The 12,962-nt window shown below is 35.6% G+C and overlaps 1 protein-coding gene, 1 long non-coding RNA gene and 1 other non-coding gene across 6 annotated transcripts in view; 1 reads left to right on the forward strand and 2 right to left on the reverse strand.

The window, feature by feature from the left end:
* The first annotated feature begins 3,451 nt into the window (after positions 1-3,451).
* LOC126007392 (U6 spliceosomal RNA) lies at positions 3,452-3,558 on the forward strand. The gene has a single exon (XR_007494968.1). It is a non-coding gene; the product is annotated as a U6 spliceosomal RNA (small nuclear RNA).
* Positions 3,559-5,458: 1,900 nt separating this feature from the next.
* LOC126006807 (uncharacterized) lies at positions 5,459-7,314 on the reverse strand. Its single transcript, XR_007494879.1, has 2 exons — positions 6,816-7,314; positions 5,459-5,940 (listed from the first exon to the last, which is right to left on the reverse strand). It is a non-coding gene; the product is annotated as an uncharacterized LOC126006807 (long non-coding RNA).
* Positions 7,315-8,165: 851 nt separating this feature from the next.
* MAP3K7 (mitogen-activated protein kinase kinase kinase 7) overlaps positions 8,166-12,962 on the reverse strand; it is a 71,538-nt gene continuing 66,741 nt past the window's right edge. For 2 of the 4 annotated variants that reach the window (XM_049772211.1, XM_049772213.1), the window contains 2 exons: positions 10,833-10,948; positions 8,166-8,391 (listed from right to left, as the gene is read on the reverse strand). In XM_049772211.1, the coding sequence (XP_049628168.1) occupies positions 8,211-8,391; positions 10,833-10,948 (297 nt within the window). In that variant the 3' untranslated portion in view covers positions 8,166-8,210. The remainder of the gene's footprint in view (positions 8,392-10,832; positions 10,949-12,962) is intronic. The other 2 variants (XM_049772214.1, XM_049772215.1) reach the window with 1 other exon arrangement.

Here is a 12,962-nt window from a genome sequence, read left to right on the forward strand (position 1 = left end):
GATTTAGTGTGAAAACAAAAATCTGTACTTTTCGGTTTAATTTTTTAAATTGAATCACTGTGAATTAGCTGTTTATTATTGTCTCGGGTTACAATGTTAAAAGCCTTCAAGAAATAGAAAAAAAATTATTTTGTTTTGTTTTTGGGTCACGCCCAGTGGCGGCACTCAGAGGTTATTCCTGGCTCTATGCTCAGAAATCGCTCCTGGCAGGCTCCGGGACTATATGGGATGCTGGTATTCGAACCACTGTCCTTCTGCATGCAAGGCAAACGCCTTACCTCCATGCTATCTCTCTGGTCCCAAGAAATGGAAAACTTTTAAAAGAATCATAGGGAGAGGCCGGAGAGGTGGTGCAAGTGGTAGGGCAGATGCCTTGCATGCGCTAACCTAGGATGGTCCATGGTTTGATCCCCCAACGTCCCATATGTTTCCCCAAGCCAGGAGCGATTTCTGAGTGTATAGCCAGGAGTAACCTCTGAGAGTCACTGGGTGTGGCCCCCCACCCCCAAATAAAAACAAAAGAATCATAGGGAAAGATCTTTAAGTACTTTTTAGACAAAGTACAGAAAGGATGAAACAATAGTTTAAGGCACTCCTTGTGGAAGACACTGGTTTATGCCCAGCAGAGTTCTGAATCCCTATCCTATTTTCCTGGCCTCACCAATAAGATTGAAAAAAATCTTGCATCGATGTCTTACTATTAAAGAAATTGCCATAGTTTTACTATAATTCACTTGACTAGTGGCTTATTGGCTTCTTATTTTAACTCAATGCTATGATAAATCTGATAATTAAAGTATTCCACTAAAACAACTTGTAATTTTACTTTTACTTTCCAGGCTTACCCCATAGGAATGGGATCAGTGGCAGTTTCATACAAAATTTCAAAATTTAATGAAAGTTTAAATGCTTTTCCTTCCAGCTTATACTTGTCAAAAGAATCTTGAGTTGATATCCCATATGGTTATCTAGGCACAGCCAGGAGTAATCTGAGCACAGAGCCAGGAATAAGCTCTGGGCATCACCATGTGTGGTCCCAAAATAAAATAAAAAATATGGGGGCCAAGGAGATAGCATGGTGGTAGGGCATTTGCCTCACATGCAGAAAATGATGGTCCGAATACTGGCATCCCATATGGTCCCTCGAGACTCTCAGGAGCAATTTCTGAGCCTAGAACAAGGAGTAACTAACCCCTGAGCGCTGCTGGGTGTGACCCCCCCCAAACAAAACAAAACAAACAAAAAATAAAATACAAGTGATTTTCAACTTAGACTCCATGTGATTAGACAGTGACCGTCCAACCCTAAACCCTAGATCTCAGACAGAACACAGTTCTCCGCAACTGCTCCAGGAACCAAACTTCCTCTGGGACATTCTTAATACTGCTCTGACACCAACATACATGGGTTTTGATATGACATCCTGACAATGAAAAAATGGCAACAACTTGATCTAAAAGCAGGTTGTCTTACCTCACCTCCTAACGATAAGATGAAATCAGAAGACATGTCATCCTTTGATTTGTACAAAAGCCGTTCGATATCTACGGAAGACTAACTGTGACACCCATGACTAGGCAGAACTTATCCTGGAACCAATAAAAAATAAGATCCTAGTCTAGGCCTTGGCCTATGATCTGTACAACCAAAATCTCTAATTCCAGAGGTCTGACTGAGACAACTGCAACCGAGCAGATCTGCTGGAAGCATAATTAAAAACTCTATCCTAGGCTTCATCCTAGGATTGGGGCAAAAACCAAGACCACCAACTACAGAAGACTAATTAAAACAACAGTGATGAAACAGAACTCCTAGAACTGTAAAGAAAGCTCCACCCTAACCTCCATCCTTTGACCTGTGTAAATACCAAGATCTCTGGCAACAGAGGCATGATTTTATCATCCATGATGGAATGGAAAGTTTCCAGATACCACAAAAGGACCTAGGGGAGTAAAAAGAACATATACAGAGCCTGTAGTTATTGCCATGACAGTATACTTCAAGGGTGGAGAAACCCTGTATCTCTTAGGCCAAGGGAATTCTCTTTCTAATCTCCCCAATATTTACTGTGCCTATGCAAGAAAAAAAAAAAGAGAAGCACAACTTAATTTTTTTTTGGTTTTGTTATTGTTGTCGTTCATTTTTTTGGGGGGGGGGGGTCTTTCTTTTTTGTGTGCTTTGTTTTATTTTTATTTCAGGACCATGATTATTGTGTAGTTGTTGTCTTTATTGCTGTGGTGCTTTTTGAGTTTTCTGTTTGATACGTTTTAAAATTTTTTTAGTATTGTTGTTATGTTTTTCTTTTTTTCCTTTCTTCTCTTAAATTGATATTTATAACCTCTAGAAGAACTTCCATTTTCTGTTTGATTTTTGCCCCATTTTATTTTTCTTTCCTTCAAACAGAACCACATAACTTGAATCATCTTGTTCCACCTTACAAATTGAGGGGGAAATAATGGAGGGTACCAAGACCAGACAATCGTATGAACATTAAGTAGAAATAAAAAAATGTTCAGACTTAAACACCAATTCAAAGCCAATGACAAAGAATTGATACCTGTGTCTACAACATGCTAGACACAGAGAGGACCACTTAAACTAGCAACCTGGGGAGTTAAGAAGGGGATATGGATACATGCTGGGAACAAGGGTGGAGGGAGGACGACACCGGTGGTGGGAATGCCCTGATTCAATGTTGCTATGTACCTAAAATATTACTGTGAAAGATTTGTAATCCATTTTGGTCAAAATAAAAAAAATACAAAGAATTTTGTGAACGAAGTACTGTTTCTATAAATAGTTAAATGAGTCAGTGACAACATTGTACAATCAAGCAGGTCATTTTGGACATATCTGAAGTCTCCTTAATCCTGTTTTCTCTTGAAGATACTGAAAATGTTTCACAAGCTAGTAAAATTAGCATAAAATATTTATTTCTCTCAAAGAAAGCGATGATTCAAGATGAGAAAAAATCTTATAAAGCAGATTACTTTAATATCTAACTTATTTACAACTCTAGAAACTACACAGCAATTTATAGTCAGAAAGCAGATCAGATTCTGGGATCTGGAGTGAAAAAAGGGCAGGAATGTGAAAGGATAAGAAAGAAAGCTGTTGGGGGGGTGATCATGATCTTATTTATTGGGTGCTTCCCTTGGCTTATACATCTAAACTCAATAAACTGCAGTTTTTAAAATGAGTTTCTATAAAATTATACTCCAATTAAAAAAATGAAGATTATGGGGCCAGAGCAATAGTACAGCAGGTAAGGTACTTGCCATGTACATGGGTTTGATCCATCAACCCATATGGCCCCTCAAACCTAGCCAGGAGTGATCCTTGTGCACAGAACCAGGAGTGTCCTCCCACCTCATCCCAGCCAAAATAAATAAAAACGAGGTTAAGTCTCCTCCGCCCCTAAACAACAAACCTTGGTTAAAATTCAATTACTGTGCTCGCTTCAGCAGCACATATACTAAAATTGGAAGGATACAGAGAAGATTTGCATGGCCCCTGTGCTAGGATGTCATGTAAATTCGTGAAGTGTTCCATATTAAAAAAAAATTCAACTACCTACAAAATGAAATCTTTTGAGATCAAGACACAAAAGACTGTTTTGTGGCTGGGAAACAGCTAAAAGGGCTAGAGCTATGCAGGGCCCACGGTTGTCTCCAGCACTGCATGGCCTCCAAAGCACTACTAGGAATAGTTCCCATGGCCCCGGCATGTCTGGGGAGGCCCAAAACAAAATCCCCAAAATATCATTAGTTACACTTTTGGCACTTCTTTCAGGAAAGTGTGTGTAATAATAAACATCCCACTCATCATAAAAGTCAATTTGAAAGCTGAAACCTCTTAAAACTGTTTGAAATGACAATATGTCCACTGGCTTAGAGCATAGTTTCAACTTTTCCCACTCAAAATAGCTTTAAGTCAGAGAATCAAAACACAGACAAGCAATGCTAGAAATGCCTGGTTCACTACCCATTTGCTTTTGAACAAATTCTTTGTTGCTGTGCTTTCAGACACCTTTAACTGTTGTCAGTTTTTTGAAGCACCTTCTCTCCATTTATGAAGTCCTATGAGGTTTAAGAAGGCGGGAAAGAGAATTTTAGAACTAGGGAAGAGCTGAAAGCTCTGAGTGATGCTTTGATTACAGTAGTTCCCGCTTCAATCTCTGGGAACTAAATATAAAGTCTCATGAGCAGCTTTGCTGCTATGTATAGATGAATAGAGCACAGAACCCATAAATGTGCCTACATGAAGTTACTCATGTTCCTTTCATTATTTTGTTTGGAGTCACAACTGGTAGTGCTCAGGGCTTACTTCTTATACCCACCCAAAACAACAACAACAACAACAACAACAACAACAACAACCAGGTATTGGATTATCATATGAGTGTTCCTGAGATCAAACCTGGGTCTGCCAGTACAAGGCAAATGCCCTACTTCATATTCCATTGTTTTATTATTCTGGCCCTCATTTTGCTGCTAGCTAAAAACATTTCAAAGCTCTTAAAATGGAAGACTAGCATGGAAATAGAGTCTCCTTGCATGAGATTCAGCTTAAATAAGATGATGTGGCTCAGAGGAAGAGTATGTGTGAAACCCTGTGCTTGATCCTGGTAGTCACCCTCACCCCCCCACACATTATCAAAACCGACAATAGTGGAAAAGTAGACTCAGACACAAGATTTAACCTTTAGGAATCTATTTTCCTATTTGTGTCATTTGAAGACTGTCTAACATTGTGACCAAAATGGACCTGTTACTTGGTATTAGCCATAGCAGCTAAGTTTAAAGTGAAAGCTCCACAAAAATTTTTTTAAAGTATATCAATGGAGGGATTTACTAAAATGAACATTATTTAGAAGAATGTCTATGTGCATTATGTAAGATTGGGGAAGGAGTTAAGATGGTGAAATAAGGAACGAATTATCAAAAATAACTAAAAAGTTACAGGGAAAATTATGAATAAAAAATCACTTAGAAATGTTTATGCCACATAGTACTTCAAATAAATGACTTGTAAAACTGTGGAGTCAAATTGTTTTGTTTGTTTCTTGGGCCATACCAGCAGTGCTCAGGACTTAGTTCTAGCTCTGCACTCAGGGGTTACACTTAAGTGTGTGGAGGTAGGAAGTAGGGTGATGGGACAGAACACACATGAAAACAATACCATACGTTGTGCCAAGGACTGAACAGAGTGAGTCCTGTGGAAGGCAAATGCCTTAAATGCTGTACTATTTTCAACCAAAGATTTGAACTGGAGATGATGTGTTAACTAGCCAATAACTCAGCCTCTCAAAAAAATTCTATGACTTTGTGACAAAAGTGGAAATATTATAATACTGACTTCTAGTTTTATTAGTTTGTGGAAGGTAAATGTACTGCTGGAGTAGAATACTTCACAGATCATTAGATGATGTAAATCATTCACCGTTTTTGTAAACAAGTTTAGAATAATAATCTGATTTTTATTACAAACAAAAATAAATCTTAAAAGCTTCCTTTAATTATACAGTATGCACAAAGATTTCTGCATCATCTTACATAAAATGTTCTAATGACAGAGGGAGAAGCACAGCTTCCTACTTGAAGGAGAGAGATGGTGACAGCTGAAAAACACATATACTTAGAGAAAGAAACTAATATTTCACAAAAAAGGCCTCAGGTTTCTAGCTACAGGCAGGGTAAAGCTAGGAGTATTAAAAGAAACTTGGGAGGAAAAAGATATTCAAAACTCTAATACACTTCAGCAAAAAAAGAAAACAACAAAAAACAGCAAACATTTGTAAACAACTTTAAAAAACATTTCTCTTTAATATGCTGCTATATATAAGGTAAGTATTCTTAACTGATCTTTGACTCAAAAATGTTGTTTTTACTGTTGGGGAGTACTTTCCTCTAGATTAGATAAAAGCTTTGTTTTCTTTCCCTGTAGGCAAAAAAAGAAATGTAATTAGGGCTTTTTTTTTTTTTCAAGAGTATGTATGGATTTATTGAACTGAGGCATTTAATCAATTTTTTTTCCTATTTCCACCCCCCAAAAAAACACAAGGGTTTGAGTAGTAAAACCAGAATAAAAAACAAATTGGCTTCTTATAAACATCTATTTAAAGATATGATGGATGGAAATTGATGCAACTGGCTGATTTTAGTTATTCTGTTCTCATTGTCTCATCATTACAGATAATCAGGTCGTAAAAAGTATGAGTTTGGCCATCAACTACTTAAAACCAAGTAATGCTGAATTTACTTGTGTTCTGGAAGACTGGAAATACTGAAATTCAACGAACTTACTGTACATAAAGAAATAACTGTTTAAGAACTTTTTGGGGGTTACATTTTGTTTTTGTACATGACTTTAAATTACTGATTTCTTCCATTTACCAACTATGAATAAAGCCTGAAATCTACCATTCTAAACCCTAATGGAAAAGTCAACTCTTAGCTTCCACGCCTAGATATCTTATGTTTTGAAACAGAACACTAAGTCTCTTTTGGAAGAGAATAGCTGCAAATACAAGCAGCAATCCAATAAACAATTTCTGCTTTTCCTTAATATTTTTTCTGTATCATTTTAATCTTACTGTTATTATGTTAAGTCAATATATTTTTCAGATAAGTAATCCAATTATTTGGAAATAACTCTTTTAATTATAGTGAAGAAGTGACAGCCATTTATTTTCCAAACTTTCTAATAAAATATTCTAAAAACTGAGTTTAGTACATTATGTTTAATGCTTTGTGTACACAAGGAATACATTCTGAATTCAGTGGGAAGAGAAAAAAATTGAAAAAAAAAATTACCTGCTTTAGCATTTTAAGAATAGTTTTGATAAACTTCTTAGATCAACTTGCTTATCTGAAATAGAGCAAAACTACGATACAATCACGTTATAATTCTAATAATCACAGCAGTAATGAGTCTATTTAAAATTTTCTTTGTAAATGATTAATGCTGTCAAAATGAGGTTGATGAGATCTTTAATTAGAAGACAGCCTGTCCAGGCTAGGTATCAAAATGTGATTTAATACCAACTGAAAAAATAGAGCTTATATAGTCTATCATGTCAATGAAATTTTATTATTACTTTTATTTTCAAAGTTGGTAGCAAATATACTGTTTACAATATAAATTTTCTCTATTTAAATGTTAAAATTCCCTTAAAGAGTTGAAAGGCTGCAGGCATCCTGGGATGGGTCTCCAAGGAAAATCATTTACTCTACTATCAACTGCATACTTTGATGAATCTATATTTACTTATTTTAACTTCTGATCTATCAATTTTTTTAACATTTGGTAATATATATACTATATATGAATATATATATGTATATATACATCCTTTTAGCTGGAGAAATTACTCCCATATCGTATTACTTCTCAGTTTTCAAATATTGACTTAAATCCAATAGGATTAATATGGATCTTACTCATTTACCTTTTAATTTCATTTAAGAGATACTCATTTTAGAGTCATAAAACCTTACAGGTTCAACACACATACACACAATCACAGAATTAAAAATATTTATACCATAAAAAGGGTTTCATTTTGTTCAATGTTCTCAAATTTCAATCTAATAAAATGTTTTTAATAAATACAGCAGCCACCACTTACCTTTAAATATTTTATGGATGGAACTAAGTTCAGTACTGATCCAAGGATGTTGGCAACAAAGCCCTCACTTTGAACGAACCCTATCAATCGTGCATTTACATAATGTACCACCAATTATTTTAGGTTTATAATACCCTGTTTTTCACTTGGTATATACCAACTTTTGGGAAAAATTATTCATTTTTTGAGATGAGAGACAAGAACAAAATCATTCTTGAGGTTCCACCTCGGAAAAAATGCAATGCTTGCACATAGCAGCTTATTTGATACCCCTTGTTATTTTAGACCAGCCTTCACACAATGAGCATGCATATATAACCATGGATCATTGCGTCTGTTTTGAAGTTGAGAACAGCTCCTCATTCAAGTCACAGATGCCCCCATATTATGCAAGGAGACAGGCGAATTGCATTTCCACCATAAGAAAGGAAAATAAATGATGAAACAAACGCAGCAAATATAGGTATTTGGCATTCAGAATACGCCAAAAAGCTAACACTCACTAATTGTCAATATAAGGTTTCTTTTTTCCTAAAAAAAAAAGTCTTTGCATATTTCAAAAGTAATTAGTCCCAGAGAATCATGAAGTGCCTTGTCGTTTCTGTTGCTGACTTCTGATGACCTCTAGTTGTTTTTTGCATTGCTGGTAGTAAGTAGAAAGGCTTTTGTTTTCATCTAAAAGCTTTTTATGTTCCTGTACCAGACGAGATGTATTTTGCTGGTCCTTTTCATCCTGGTCCAGTTCTGCAACTAGTTCTTGCCTAAAAACAACACACACCACATAATAAAAATTACATACGATGGAAAAAACTCATAGCTTCCTAGCTGATGATAAACATAAAATTAATTAGGACTTTCATTCAGGGTTTATCATTAGGCAATTTAAGTATAAATCCAACTATAACAGGTTGGAATAACAACTATCACCCATTCTTCTAACCTAGCCATACCAAAGTATCATAACCCTTTCACCAAGTACTTGTACTAGGAAGTGAACAGATAAAATGGTATAATGGAAGTTTCAGGAGGCTAGCGTGCTAGTAAAGATAGCACTCAGAAGATTCACTTGATCCTTGACACCTCCTGGTCCTTCAAGCACCCCTGGGGTGGCCCAGTAATCCACTTCACTTCTCCACTGCCATCACCAGGGGAAGCCTAATCTTCAGCATTCACAATGAATTACTGAGGCCTGGCAGGCCAAGAATGTCTGGAGACCCTAAAACAGCCTTTGAGACCAAATAAATGAAATTGTTTTGGAAAATTCCACAATGATTCTTTATTGTTTTTGAGCAAGAAGGAGAAAGAGACTGGAAAGGGCTTTGTCTTCTATAGTCAAAAAAAAAAAAAAAAAAAACCCACGAAGCTTTAATTATTAACTTTTTTATGATGTACATCTGGTATTACACATGTTAAGTCACAATCCCATTTAAGAACATTTCAATGTTGGAACTAAGTATGAGGTTACTAAAATGTTATTTAACCTAAATCTTTCTCTCCTTTAATGGAGGTGGGTGGTGGTGGTGGTGGTGATGGTAGTGGTGGTAGGTGCAGTGTAGGTCACATCTGGCAGAGCTCAGGAATCACTACTGGCTCTGTGTTTAGAGATCATATGGTAGGCTCGGGGGACCATATGTAATGTACCAACTTCAGCTCCTAATCTTCCTTATTTTGAAAGAGAATACCAAGTACCACTTTTGAATCACTCATTTTAACATTTTTAGGAAAATGCCTTCAGTCTTGGTTAATTTTTTGTTTGGACTGCCTATATGAGTTAATAAAAGACCACCAAAAAATGCCTCAATTTGATTAAGATTCATTAGAATCATCAGTTTTCACCTCTTTCCAAATTCATAACTTTTTCAGTAAGAAACTACTCTTTAGTATAAATAATAAATTAACTATATAAAATGAGAAATAGTATCTTTATAAAACATACAGAATCAGCAGTTTCATAATTAGTTCTAAAATTTGCAGGCACTACTATTGAATTTTCTATCTACCTTAACCTTAAGACACAAACTTGAATTTGCTTAAATAGTCTACCAGCAAATTATAATAAAATTATTCCTAGTCCCTTTTTAGAAGCTCTTTATAAACTACTCAGGAAAGTAAATACTGCATTTGTTTAGGTTAAAAATGACAGAAGGAACTCTATTACCATTATACATCAGTTTCACAGATGCAAACTGATTTATATAAAATTTATTTATATAAAACAGACTGATCTATACATTTTATATAAAATAATTTATATAAAATTTCATGTGGATCCTATTAAAGAGCTAGAAAGTTGCAAATAATCAATTATAAAAATAGAATTGTATTGCTTTTAAAAGGGATCAAGGCAGTCTATGACTTTCTGAAAAATATCTGTTGAGTACAAATACCAAAAAAATTTCTTAAGTATGAAACAGAGCTTGTTAATAAGTAATTTCAATTCTTCTATACCTATGCCTGGAAAGAATATACTTAAGAAACTATTTTTAAAGATAAAGTAAAACAGAAAATAAACAAATTATTTTACCTAAGTAAAAGGAAAAAAATCTTTATAAAACACAAGCAGCTTTTAACTTAAAAATTCTGAGAACAGGGACTGAGCGATAGCACAGCAGTAGGGTGTTTGCTTTTCATGCGACTGATCCAGGACGGTCCTCAGTTCAATCCCTCAAGTCCAATATTGTCCCCAAAGCCAGGAGCGATTTCTGAGTACATAGCCAGAAATAATCCCTGAGCATCACTGGGTGAGGTCCCCCCACAAAAAAAGTTCTGAGACCATAAAACATATATTTATGGCCCAAAGAGATAATAGAGTGGTTAGGGTACTTTCCTTAATCATAGCCAACCTGGGTTCAATCCCCAGCACTACAAATGAACCCCCATTTATTGCCAGGAGTGATTCCTGAGTGCAGAGCCAGGAGTAAACCACTAAAACCCTTAGGTGTGTCCCCCCGAAACAAAGCCACATGGTTTTTAGCAACATTTCATTTTCCTTAGTACTAGTACTACAGGAATTGAGTTTTGCATGAAAAATAGCCAAAGAATACCTACTAACAAAAGTAAATATAAATTCAATCTCCAAGCTGGAAATGTTTAATAATTCAAAGTATTATAAAATTTTTATATCTTCAAACAAGCACCTTAACACCTTAAGCAACACCTTAACATATCAATCTCAATATCATTATCCTAGAATATAACTTACTTTCTTTGTAATAATAATGCAATTTCTGTTTGAACTTTCATATATTCTTGTGCCATTTTACAATGTTGTTCAAACACTGCCATGGATTCTTTGGAGTTAGGGCATGGTGCTAGAGGCTGAAAATAAATCAAGGATTTTAAACAAAATTAAATAAAACTTCAATATCTAGTTGAGAGTCAAAACACAGACTGTAATATACTGTTATAGCACTAAAATAAGAATATCCTTTTTTCCCCTAAAAATAATATCTTTACTTAAGCACCACAATTACAAACATGTTTGCAGTTGGGTTTCAGTCATTAAACGAATACCCTCCTTCACCAGTGCAACAGTCCCATCACCAAAGCCCCCCATCTTCTTCCTCCCCCTCTCCCTGTATTCAAGACAGGCATTCTACTTCTCTCACTCATTAACATTGTCATGATAGTTGTTAGTGTAGTTACTTCTCTAACTGAACTCACCACTCTTTGTGGTAAGCTTCATATCATGAGCCAGTCTTTCCAGCCCTCATCTCTATTGTCTTTGGGTATTATTATAATGTCTTTTATTTTTCTTAAATCCCATAGATGTATGAGACTATTCTGTATTTATCTCTCTTTCTCTGACTTTTTTCACTCAGCATAATTGTTTCCGTGTCCATCCACATATAGGAAATTTCATGACTCCATCTCTCCCGATGGCTGTATAGTATTCATTGTGTATATGTACCACAGTTTCTTTAGCCATTCATCTGTTGAAGAGATTCCGGGTTGTTTCCAGATTCTGGCTATTGTAAATAGTGCTGCAATGAATAAAGGTGTGCAGAAGTAATTTTTGTATTGTGTTTTTGTGTTCCTAGAGTATATATATCCCTAGGAGTGGTATAGTTGGGTTATATGGGAGCTCAAGTTCCAGTTTTTTGTGGAATCTCCACATTATTTTACATAAAGGTTGGACTAGATGGCATTCCCACCAGCAGTGGTTGTTCTTGTTCTTTGTGATGTGTGCTACTCTGTTGTGTGAGATGATACCTCATTTTGTTATGATTTGCATCTACCTGATGATTAGTGATGTGGAACATTTTTTTCTTGTGCCTTTTGGTCATTTGTATTTCTTCGAGGAAGTGTCTGTTCATTTCTTCTCCCCACATTCTGATGGGATTAGATTTGTTAAGTTCTGTCAGTATTCCTGTATATCTATCTTAGATATTAGTTCCTTATCTGATGGGTACTGGGTGAATAGTTTCTCCCATTCTGTGGGTGATCTTTGTATCCTAGTCAATATTTCCTTTGAGGTGCAGAAACTTCTCAGTTTAATACAATCCCATCTGTTTATCTCCGTAAAGCAATAATATCTTAAAAGCGCTAAATCATGCCTTAGATAATCTCAGTATCTTTTTTTTTCCAATCAGTAAAGAACTTGAATTCACACTACTATTCTAACACTTGTTGTAACCAAGAACCATGACTAAAATTGTACTCTGCTTCTGGTTCTATACTTCATGTACTCAAACTGTATTTATTATACCAAAAGATAGCCTCATAGTTGGAGGAGACAATGAAGTTTGTTATTTTCATTTTCAGTCAATATGAACATGACAATGTGCCAAAAACTAGCCTAAGGGCCCAAAAAATACAATACAAAAAAGCTGTCTGTACTCTATGTTTGTTGCAGCAAGTTCTGACTATTGAGAATGATCAGAATCTGGAAACAATCCATGTGTCTGAGGAAAAATGAGTGGATAAAGATATTATGGGACATCTACACAATGGAATACTCTGCAGCTGTTAGGAAAAATAAAGTTATACTTGAGAGTATTACGCTGAGTGAAATGAGTCAGGGGGACAGGCATAGGGATATAGAATGAATGCATGCCTATGTGAGATTAAAAAATAAAAGACAGCGTGGTATTAATATCCAGAAACAAAAGAGAAGAGATCCTGGAGGAGCAGTGCATGGTAGAAAGCTTGCCACATTGCAGGGGAATGCAATTAATGCAGAGAAAGAACCACTATGACAATGATATTTGAAAATTATTGCACTGGACAAGAACTAAGTGCTGAAAAAAGGTAAGGTGATATGCAGGATACCCTTTCAGTTACAATATTGCAGACCACAGTGTACAAAGGGAAAAAAGGGACGAGATTGAGG

The sequence above is a fragment of the Suncus etruscus genome, chromosome 4 (genome assembly GCF_024139225.1).
Source record: "Suncus etruscus isolate mSunEtr1 chromosome 4, mSunEtr1.pri.cur, whole genome shotgun sequence".
Classification (NCBI taxonomy): Eukaryota; Metazoa; Chordata; class Mammalia; order Eulipotyphla; family Soricidae; genus Suncus; species Suncus etruscus.